The 12357-nt window shown below is 43.4% G+C and overlaps 1 protein-coding gene across 1 annotated transcript in view; it reads right to left on the reverse strand.

The window, feature by feature from the left end:
* Nucleotides 1-1793: 1793 nt before the first annotated feature.
* Nucleotides 1794-12357, reverse strand: part of LOC311228008 (testis development-related protein) — a 33504-nt gene continuing 22940 nt past the window's right edge. Inside the window, exons 2-3 of the mRNA XM_084313897.1 lie at nt 8929-9035; nt 1794-4341 (exon numbers count right to left, since the gene is read on the reverse strand). Of these exons, the coding sequence (XP_084170023.1) occupies nt 3798-4341; nt 8929-9035 (651 nt within the window). The 3' untranslated portion in view covers nt 1794-3797. The remainder of the gene's footprint in view (nt 4342-8928; nt 9036-12357) is intronic.

Consider the following 12357-nt stretch of genomic DNA (forward strand, 5'->3'; position numbering starts at 1 on the left):
TTTTCCGTTACGCATATAGACTGCCCTTCCAACTGAAAAATGTCAGGATAGAATCAAAATATTAGGTAAAGAGAGAGAGATGCCCCATATTCCATTGCAGTTTGCACGGCCTCCTCAGCGTGCCTCTCCGCGGACCTATATATTTTATACATAGTGTGGGTGGTGATGATGATGATGATGATAGAAACCGCTGTGGCGCATACAGTTGAATGCTGGTATTACACTCACTGAGGGACACGAAGAAGTCAAGTCCGATGGGATTTGGGAATCTCAAATACAAATCGGGATTGGAATAAAAAATGCATTTATATTAAACAATACAGAATATACAGCACTTCTTGGGGTCTGTAGGGTAAGCACTTATTCCCTCCCCCCTGAACATTTATGGAGATGTGTGGGCCTTTTAAGTCAGTGATAAAAGTGTCTTTCAAGGATAAGTGAGCTCCTGCACTGATTATTATAGTTCAATAGGGGTGTAACGGTACGTGTATTCGTCCCGCGAATTTACGGCACGGCCATCACGGTGCGGTACGCGCGCCATACGACGAATACTCCTCAGCGCAAACACACCAGTCGCACATGCGAGAAGAGCGCGCGGCACACCTTCACAGTCGGGATACAGACTTTAACGAGCGAGCGAGCGAGAGAGAGAGGGAGAGAGAGAGAGACAGAGAGGGAGAGAGAGGGACAGGGAGCACCCCACACACACCGCACGCGTGGGGAAACACACACACACACGCAGTCGGGAGAGCGCGCGCAAAACGCTCCGCATCCCTCCCTCTCCGACTTCAGTTCAGAGCGGGCGAAAGTGCACGAGAAAGGCACATTTACATTGGAACAGCTGCACACACACGCGCCAACAAACACATCAACATTCTCCCCACAATCAAATAAAAAAAAAGAAACATGTATACTTTTCCGGACAGATCATCTGAGCTCCACTGTGTTTAAATCCAAATAATCCTCTGCCATTGTTGTAAGTAACATGTCATCTGTTCTCTACTATTCAGTCTCGTCGTGAAGTTAATTCTCTCTGGAAGTGAAACTGAAACTTAAGGATGCGCAAGGATAAGTTGTTAAAGGGGCAGTAGGCAAGTGGATGCCTGAACACAGAATGACACCAGTATCACTGTCTACCACGGCAAGCCTATAGAAAATTATAATTCATATATATAAAAAGAATTATTATATAAGTATTATAAATATTTTTTTTCTGTTGTACCGAACTCGTACCGAGCCGTGACCCCAATACCGAGGTACGTACAGAAACCGTGGCTTCTGTGTACCATTACACCCCTATAGTTCAATATTCAATATTTGATCACCAAAACCCCCCAAAAAGCATAAAAAGGGGGGGGGGGGGGGGGCCCCGCCCGAAAAAGGCCCTTAAAAATCGAGCTTGCGCGCTTCGTGTGCTTGGTTATAATACACACAGATATAGTGCCCTTTTCAGCCTTTGAGCACCTGTCCCTCTAAAGTCCTGTGCACGTCCCTGTATTGGTTGATGTATATTTCCTCAGATAGATTGTATATATTGCATTTTAATACAGGCTTCAATAGAACAGGGACCAAAGTCTTGACACCAAGCAGAGGATAGAACACTGGTATTCTGACGTGTGACCCTTCCTTCTTTTATGGTTTCCTTGCCACTTCCTTGCAGGAAAAGGAGGAGAAATACATAAAAATGGCAGTGTTTACATAGCTGTACACAGCGCCATATAAATTACTGTCCAGTCCATTTAAGCACACAAACAAAATGAAAAATACTCCTACTACTTTTTCTTCCACTTCATGGGATCTTTAATATATAAACAAACAGACAGGTTTTTGGTCAGAGAGGGTGTTTTGGTCTAGTAGTCCTTTTTAATACAGCAAACGTGTTGTCAGTTGCCAGACAACAGGCACATCACGGTTTTCATGACAAAACAATAGTCTTCTCATAGACAGAACTTGGCTCTGTAATCTCATCATCGTCACACATCATCGATAAATATCTATATAATCGTCGGGCGGCAAGAGTGCGTGCTATGTCGTGACGCCAGGGTGATTCCCTAATCTTTTCTAAACACATAAAACAGACACAATCATTCCATTAGCCCCCAAATAATCCCAAGATGTGAGGAAAAGCCACCACAGGGATCTGCTCGTATCCCCTACGAGATGCTTATAGAACAGACACTCGCTCACGTGAAAAGCTAAGTGCCTCACAGACAGGAGGACCCAGCGGTCCGGAAAGCTTGCATAAGCTGCATGATGATTGCACAAAAGCATTTTAAGCCCATTAGCGATACATTAAGGCCTCAGACTTACATTCCTCTCTTACAGGCTTTAACTGCGTTGGAAGGAATGGCGTGGAAAAAAAAACATTCCGATATATAAAGCCGACTACAGAAGCCAAATGGTATAGCTTTGAAATTATTGTCAATCGGCTGTTTAGCTTTATAGTAGGGGTGTTTAACGATACACATCAATCTCGATTTTTCGGGGTCACGATTAGATGCACTTTTCCTCGAAATGCAGTAAAATGTACATACAAATTTAAATACATTAAAATGTATTCATACTACAGACAGTAGGGCTGCTCGATAGTTGGATAATAATAATCACAATTATTTTGATTGATATTGAAATTGTGATTATTAAACACGATTACCCATTGATTTGAGAACATCACATGATGACGACTGAATTAGTTTGACCTTTCTTCTCGCCCAACCTCTACAAGTTTCAAAATAACTGGAGAAACGTGCCGTGGCTCCCCCCCCCCCCCCCCCCCTCCTCCCTCTCAACACGAGCTGAAACTACTGTTTGGGCTCGGGGGAGAGAGCGTGCGTTGCGTTTACAACACAAGACAAGATGAGAGCAACGCGTCATGCGGCACGCGATAATCGTTTCATCTCGATTGTCTTGTTTTCATGATCGCGGGAAGACGAGGTCCTAATTGAAATTGAAACTGGATTAATCGCCCAGCTCTACTGCAGAGCTCTTAATTATAGATTATACTGTATATATTTTTGTATATATTATACGACACAGTTTGGTGTGGCTCAGAACGATACAAGTTTCCACCTCAAAGGCGTAAGCAACGAAAATGTGCCTTAAAACGAGGGGGAAAGGTGAGAAACCAAAAGGGAGAGAACGGAGGAGGAGAATCGTCAATACGGGGGTTAAATATCGATACGCTGTATTTCACATATATATATATATATATACTTTTTCCAATTTTGAGATCGTTGCACCCCTACTTTACAGTAAAAAATATTTGTTTAAAATCATCTCTGTAGTATAAAATGTTTAAAAGCCAGTGAATATCACAGTTTGAACAGTACAGTAGTGTAAGGCTTTCGCGTGTTTTAAAATAAATCTTTCTAGAATCTCATTCTCTATCTATCGGGTATGATGATGATTCAAGGCGGTGGGTTGCAGCCCAGCCCCGTCCGTCAGAGACCACAGATCACGTCGCTTGTTGTCGGGCTCGACGTTTCGTTTGTACTCGAGTTCTTTGTACTGCAACGCATACAATCACTGGTTGTTAACGTGAACATTATCGTTATCGCCAGAGCGGCGTGATGACAATGTAACGCGTGGGAAAGGTTCTCTGCTCAGGACTGGACCGCAAAGTCTCAACAGTAGATTAGAATAACGGTTCTTCAGGAAGCACAGACACAGACAGGCGTTTGCTTCCTCTCTTCTTTCTCTTGATTGATAGAGAAAGGACAGGAAGTGAGGCTTGGGGTTGGGGTTGGGGGGGGGGGGGGGGGGGGCGGTATCTCCGGGTTTAAAAGGGGGCGTGGCTTCTATTTAAACCCCTCCCACGCGCTATCCGACGTGTTCCCTCGGCCTCGCCTGCTGATGCTCGCTAGCTTCCCTTTGGCGCGCGCCGTCCACCTGACCGCCGTGGAATCCTTGGAGTCCGACAGGTTAGCGTAGTGCGACGAGTCCTCCTCCGGACCCGCGCCGGCCCAGGCAGGGGGCGACGACCCCCCCAGCGGGAGGTCCGGGGACTGGGGGGAGGACGCGGGCGAGCCCCCGGTCTGGCTCTGGGCCTCCGGGTCGTCGTCGGTGGTCGGAGTCTCGGTCGTGTCCCCGAGCTGAGGAGGCTCCCAACCCTCCATCTTCTCCAGCTTCCTGGTGGGCGTGATCTGCCGCATCGTCATGGTGACACTCTCCCAGAAACAGTGGGTCTTCTCTGTGATTGGCTTCTTCTCCTTCTCTTTATCCTTCTCCTTCTCTTTCTCTTTCTCCTTCTCCTTCTCCTTCTCCTTCTCCTTCTCCTTCTCCTTCTCCTTCTCCTTCTCCTTCTCCTTCTCCTTCTCCTCCTCCTTGATTTTCTTGTGAGACCTTGGTCACAAGAGAAAGAGAGGTACATATTATGAGTTCCATTGACGCAGAAATACATTGTGTGACATACACGCCAACATATACCGATTGTAGTTCTACTACACAATTGACCTTGATCTCAAGCCCCGCCCTCTTCTCTTGATCCTCCAATCGCAACCGTTGTAACTGGAAGCGACGGTTGTGATCGGAGGATCAAGGAAAAGAGGGGCGGGGCTTGATATAGAGACCAATAGTAACAGCTGCTCTCTCCATGAAAGAGACAAAAGAGGTGAATCCAGGAGACGGTTGTGATCAGTCAGTCAAACCGCTTCAGTCCTGGAGGGGAGATGCAGAGGATTATGGTATTTCCATATTTTCTTGGTATATGGACTAGTGACCCAAAAGATTATGACAATACCATGCTCTTGTTATCATGGTTTTACCGCGATACCGCGGTATTATACGTGACAATGACATGACTTATAGCACGGCTGTACCGTAGGCAGTTATTTACACAATGAACTTAGTATCAAAATACCATGCTACTGTTTTGTAAGGGAGAAAGGAGGAAACCATTGTGTTTTTTAAACCTTTAACCCTCAAGGCCACCGAAGACGGATCGTTCAACAGGTTGTTGTTCAACTCGACCCGGGCGCTCCAGACGTTCTCCCTGCGGCCCGTGGGGGACATGGGGGCGCGAGCTCGCCGTCCGGTCAACAGGAAACCCACACGGGCTGCGTGTGCATGAATTAATCAGGGCCGACCACCGAAGCAATGTTTACACACGGTCACAATATTTCCATTTCAGGAAATACCTTGACCACTGGCATGTTAATCACAGAACAGGACACTGGAACATGAGGGCGTGCGTGTGTGTGTGTGTGTGTGTGTGTGTGTGCGTGTGTGTGTGTGTGTGCGTGCGTGCGTGTGTGTGTGTGGGGGGGGGGGGGGGGGGGGGGTTAGGTGTCCCGGGACATGAAACGCCGGGGGAAGAGAGAAAGGTGCATTTTTAAGACACATAAGAGGTTTCGGGGGGAGCGGTGTGTTCCAGCCCACGGGGTGAAGCCATTGTGTAGGAATGTCCGGAGGGATTGTACGTCTGTCCCCGCTGAGGTGATTTACTCTGGTTTTCCCCTCCTCCGTACCTACAGTATATATATATATATATACACTCCTCTTCCTGGAGTCGCGGGGATATTAACGAGGGCTGGCGAACACACTAACCTCGCGTCTAGACTCATATATTTTAAGTGGGTTTGGACGTAGCTTCCGTTATTTACACGTTTCTAAATAGTTTCCATTTATCCACTTAAAGACGGGTCATTGGAAGAGGTGACGTTCCATCTCGCAGTGAGGAAGAACACTGCGAGAAGTTATAGCCTATACACACAGACACACAAATTCTTTAAAATGTTTGTGTATTTGTTTTTCTCTATGGGATATAAAACCTTTAAATGCTCAATATTTAAAAAAACGAATCTGAGCACAGATAATTCCTAACTCACAATATATCTCACAAAGTATGACTCAAAGAGCCCACCACCGCCTGGGTGTAACTGTGATATCACAGTGTAATAGGGCTGTCTTAAATATTTCGAAGCTTCGAAGCTTCGTTCGATGGGCATGGGATTCGAATATGAAAATAAAATTCGATTATTAAAAAACTTTTTGTGTTGTTGTGCAAAATCAACTCTGCCTCTCTTTGTTAACTACAACAAGCAATGCTGTTTGTTATTTAAGATGAGGTCGGACTCGGCACTGACAGATTTGTGTTCATTGTGCTGCTTTTATAAAGCCTCAAATGACGGCTTACAATATTTCATGAAAGCAACGTGTTTTGTTTGTCTTTTTTTTTAGTTTTTTTTAGTTTTTTTATTAAAAATCGAATCTTGCCCCCGAAGCTTCGAATTCCAAAATAAAATTCGAAGGTCAGCCCTACAGTGTAACGTCACACTGTAACATGACAGTGTAACATGACAGTGTAACATGACAGTGTAACTTCACAGTGTAACGTCACAGTGTAACGTCACAGTGTAACGTCACTGTAACATGACAGTGCAACGTCACAGTGTAACGTCACAGTGTAACATGACAGTGTAACATGACAGTGTAACATGACAGTGTAACATGACAGTGTAACATGACAGTGTAACATGACAGTGCAACGTCACAGTGTAACATGACAGTGTAACATGACAGTGTAACGTCACAGTGTAACATCACAGTGTAACATCACAGTGTAACATCACAGTGTAACATGACAGTGTAACATGACAGTGTAACATCACAGTGTAACATGACAGTGTAACATGACAGTGTAACATGACAGTGTAACTTCACAGTGTAACATGACAGTGTAATGTCACAGTGTAACATGACAGTGTAACATCACAGTGTAACATCACAGTGTAACATCACAGTGTAACATCACAGTGTAACATGACAGTGTAACATGACAGTGTAACGTCACAGTGTAACATGACAGTGTAACATCACAGTGTAACATCACAGTGTAACATCACAGTGTAACATGACAGTGTAACATCACAGTGTAACATGACAGTGTAACATGACAGTGTAACATGACAGTGTAACGTCACAGTGTAACGTCACAGTGTAACATGACAGTGTAACATCACAGTGTAACATGACAGTGCAACGTCACAGTGTAACATGACAGTGTAACATCACAGTGTAACATGACAGTGTAACATGATAGTGTAACATCACAGTGTAACATGACAGTGTAATATGACAGTGTAACGTCACAGTGTAACATGACAGTGTAACATCACAGTGTAACATGACAGTGTAACATGACAGTGTAACAGCACAGTGTAACATCACAGTGTAACATGACAGTGTAACATGACAGTGTAACATCACAGTGTAACATGACAGTGTAACATGACAGTGTAACATGACAGTGTAACGTCACAGTGTAACGTCACAGTGTAACATGACAGTGTAACATCACAGTGTAACATGACAGTGTAACATGACAGTGTAATATGACAGTGTAACGTCACAGTGTAACATGACAGTGTAACATCACAGTGTAACATGACAGTGTAACATGACAGTGTAATATGACAGTGTAACGTCACAGTGTAACATCACAGTGTAACATGACAGTGTAACATGACAGTGTAACATCACAGTGTAACATCACAGTGTAACATGACAGTGTAACAGCACAGTGTAACATCACAGTGTAACGTCACAGTGTAACATGACAGTGTAACATCACAGTGTAACGTCACAGTGTAACATGACAGTGTAACATCACAGTGTAACATGACAGTGTAACATGACAGTGTAATATGACAGTGTAACGTCACAGTGTAACATGACAGTGTAACATCACAGTGTAACATGACAGTGTAACATGACAGTGTAACATCACAGTGTAACATCACAGTGTAACATGACAGTGTAACAGCACAGTGTAACATCACAGTGTAACATGACAGTGTAACGTCACAGTGTAACGTCACAGTGTAACATGACAGTGTAACATCACAGTGTAACATGACAGTGTAACATGACAGTGTAATATGACAGTGTAACGTCACAGTGTAACATGACAGTGTAACATCACAGTGTAACATGACAGTGTAACATGACAGTGTAACATCACAGTGTAACATCACAGTGTAACATGACAGTGTAACAGCACAGTGTAACATCACAGTGTAACATGACAGTGTAACATCACAGTGTAACATGACAGTGTAACATGACAGTGTAACATCACAGTGTAGCATGACAGTGTAACATGATAGTGTAACAGCACAGTGTAACATCACAGTGTAACATCACAGTGTAGCATGACAGTGTAACATGATAGTGTAACAGCACAGTGTAACAGCACAGTGTAACATGACAGTGTAACATGACAGTGTAACATGACAGTGTAACAGCACAGTGTAACATGACAGTGTAACATGACAGTGTAACATGACAGTGTAACATCACAGTGTAACATGACAGTGTAACATCACAGTGTAACATGACAGTGTAACATGACAGTGTAACATGACAGTGTAACATCACAGTGTAACATGACAGTGTAACATGACAGTGTAACGTCACAGTGTAACAGCACAGTGTAACATCACAGTGTAACAGCACAGTGTAACATCACAGTGTAACAGCACAGTGTAACAGCACAGTGTAACATGACAGTGTAACATGACAGTGTAACAGCACAGTGTAACATGACAGTGTAACATGACAGTGTAACAGCACAGTGTAACATGACAGTGTAACATGACAGTGTAACGTCACAGTGTAACATGACAGTGTAACATGACAGTGTAACATGACAGTGTAACATGACAGTGTAACATGACAGTGTAACATCACAGTGTAACATCACAGTGTAACATGACAGTGTAACAGCACAGTGTAACATGACAGTGTAACATGACAGTGTAACATGACAGTGTAACATCACAGTGTAACATCACAGTGTAACATGACAGTGTAACATGACAGTGTAACATGACAGTGTAACTTCACAGTGTAACATCACAGTGTAACATCACAGTGTAACATCACAGTGTAACGTCACAGTGTAACATGACAGTGTAATCTGAGCCTCACCCTCTCCTGTCGGCCAGCTTGACCCCAGTCAGCAGGAAGTGTTCGTCGTCTTTAGACGAGAGCATCTTCTTCTCCTTCTTGGCCTTGATCTTCTTCACCTTGGCCTCCTGACGAGAGGACGACAGACAAGACGTTTTTATTATTAAACGCAGCAGCTTTTATGAAAAGGAAAACAAAAAAAACAAACAACAATCAAAATTCAAAAACCTACGACAAAGATCCACACAAGAGAGAGAAAAAGAAAAAAAAAGAACCCACTGAGAACCACCATCTTATCTCAACTTACAGTGGAGTTCAACTGTGCCGTCAGATCACTCCATATTGTAACTGTTGCATCCTTCTCTCCGTGTACGCAAGCTGTCGAAAGCTCTAAATACACAATGTCCAAATACATCAAAATCCGCGCTCTGAGAGCGACTGCGTGCCGGGGTTTCACTGCCGTCAGCCCGGGAAGAAGAAGACTTTGTGTTTCATTTGACACAAGGTTGAAATGATGAACCTCGTCTGTTGCGTTTATCTTGCTCTACTGTCCTTGGTGTTTTCGTGTGAATGACCTATGACTAGGGCTGCAACGATTACGTCGATTATGAAAAATCGTCGACGAGATATTGTTGCGTCGATTAGTCATTAAAAAAAAATTAAAATATTATAATTTTTTTTTTTTTTGCACTACCTATCTTTGTGAAAGTGGCTTCTCAGCTCTGGTCCAGCCAGCTGAAGACTTCTTAGCTTAACATAACAGACAGACAGTAAGTTTGGGGGAACTAATGGGATAACTGGGGATGTTGTTTGGTCCTGACAAGAGTCTCAAAGCAACTCTGAGGTCATGCTCAATGTCCAATCTGTTCCTCTGCTCTGTCTTCAGCTGGACCAGAGCTGAGAAGCCACTTTCACAAAGATAGGTAGTGAAAAAAAAAAAAAAAACATTATATATATTTTTATTTTATTTTTTTTAATATAATTGTTTTTCGATTAGTCGACTAATCGAAAAAATTATCGACAGATTAGTCGACTACCAAAATAGTCATTAGTTGCAGCCCTACCTATGACCCTCCTCCCAAAAGAATGAAAAGGCTAATGTTAGCTAGCGCTAATGTCTGTGTGGTTGTAATGTATATCGAGTCAATACTGTAGCAGCTGTGATGTCTAGCTAGTCAATAGCGATCGATAGTGACCACAGTCCAATCGCGTCCACGTGAAGACATTATTGAACAACATTCTTTAGTCAAGTCTTCTCGCTTGTTTTTCCATTTCCTATCCTTTGCAGTACCACACTACCAAATGGTTAACCCTTTTTCACTACCACACTACCAAATGGTTAACCCTTTCACTACCACACTACAGAAGGTTAACCCTTTCACTACCACACTACAGACGGTTAACCCTTTCACTACCACACTACAGACAGATGTCCGTAGTGTGGTAGTGAAAGGTTAACCTTCTGTAGTGTAGTAGTGAAAGGTTAACCTTCTGTAGTGTGGTAGTGAAAGGTTAACCTTCTGTAGTGTGGTAGTGAAAGGTTAACCTTCTGTAGTGTGGTAGTGAAAGGTTAACCTTCTGTAGTGTGGTAGTGAAAGGTTAACCTTCTGTAGTGTGGTATTGAAAGGTTAACCTTTTGTAGTGTGGTAGTGAAAGGTTAACCTTCTGTAGTGTGGCAGTGAAAGGGTTAACCTTCTGCAGTGTGGTAGTGAAAGGTTAACCTTCTGTAGTGTGGTAGTGAAAGGTTAACCTTCTGTAGTGTGGTAGTGAAAGGTGAACCTTCTGTAGTGTGGTAGTGAAAGGGTTAACCTTCTGTAGTGTGGTAGTGAAAGGGTTAACCTTCTGTAGTGTGGTAGTGAAAGGTTAACCTTCTGTAGTGTGGTAGTGAAAGGTTTAACCTTCTGTAGTGTGGTAGTGAAAGGTGAACCTTCTGTAGTGTGGTAGTGAAAGGTTAACCTTCTGTAGTGTGGTAGTGAAAGGTGAACCTTCTGTAGTGTGGTAGTGAAAGGTTAACCTTCTGTAGTGTGGTAGTGAAAGGTTAACCTTCTGTAGTGTGGTAGTGAAAGGTTTAACCTTCTGTAGTGTGGTAGTGAAAGGTGAACCTTCTGTAGTGTGGTAGTGAAAGGTTAACCTTCTGTAGTGTGGTAGTGAAAGGTTAACCTTCTGTAGTGTGGTATTGAAAGGTTAACCTTCTGTAGTGTGGTAGTGAAAGGTTCACCTTCTGTAGTGTGGTAGTGAAAGGTTAACCTTCTGTAGTGTGGTAGTGAAAGGTTAACCTTCTGTAGTGTGGTAGTGAAAGGTTTAACCTTCTGTAGTGTGGTAGTGAAAGGTGAACCTTCTGTAGTGTGGTAGTGAAAGGTGAACCTTCTGTAGTGTGGTAGTGAAAGGTTAACCTTCTGTAGTGTGGTAGTGAAAGGGGTACAAAGTCAGGTCCGTGTGAACCGCCGATTATACCCACGTTTCTGTCAGCAGTCGTCTGTCCAGGAGGAGTAAGTATTCGGTTTTTTCCAGGAATACATATTCTGTTTATTTCTTTAATGTCTACTAGCATTCGGGAGAGATTGATGGAATAAAGAGAACGAGAGAGAGAGAGAGTTGAGAGAGAGAGAGAGGAGAAGGAGTGAGTCAGTGCCCTCTTGACTTGGCAGGAGGGTACGGTACATTCCAGATAAAAAACCCTCCAACTCCCACCTAGCCCCCTGGCCTCCCCTGTCCCACCAGACCTCCCCTCCCCACCTCCACAGCTGTCACAGCCCTTTTGAAGGACTAGCATGGTCAGGATGGAAGTTCAACAAGTGCAACTGAAGACAATTTTAAGACCTTCTTAAGACAACCTTGAATATAATCGCATATAATAATAAGCAGCCCCGAACATTTACATGCGATATACGGAGTTATCGCAACGTAGAAGTAACTTCCTAATGCGATACATTTTTAAGACCTATCAAATTCATATTTAAGGTCTAAAAATGTTAAAGGAAAACTCCAACATTTTGGGAAATTAGCTTACTGTCTTCTCCAGAGAGAGACAAGAAGGTAGATACGAGTCTCCTCTCTGTGCGTTGAGTAGAAAGCTATCTGGCTGCATGTTAGCCTAGCTTAGCACAATGAATGGAAGCGGACATAACTGGGTAGCCTAGGCATTGTCCAACTAACACCTCTCCCGAAAGCTACCCAGTCATGTCCGCTTCCATTCATTGTGCTAAGCTAGGCTAACATGCAGCCAGATAGCTTTCTACTCAACGCACAGAGAGGAGACTGGTATCTATCTTCTTGTCTCTCTCTGGAGAAGACTCATTTCCCAAAATGTTGGAGTTTTCCTAAATTTAAGACGTATAAAGACACTGGAGGACCCCAAACATCCAAAACTATATCATGGTATCATTTCTTGGTCACAACGATGATGGCAGCGACCAAACAATTATGTAAATACCATGATATTACCCTCTG

The sequence above is a fragment of the Notolepis coatsorum genome (genome assembly GCF_963971535.1).
Source record: "Notolepis coatsorum genome assembly, chromosome: 5".
NCBI classification, from domain to species: domain Eukaryota; kingdom Metazoa; phylum Chordata; class Actinopteri; order Aulopiformes; family Paralepididae; genus Notolepis; species Notolepis coatsorum.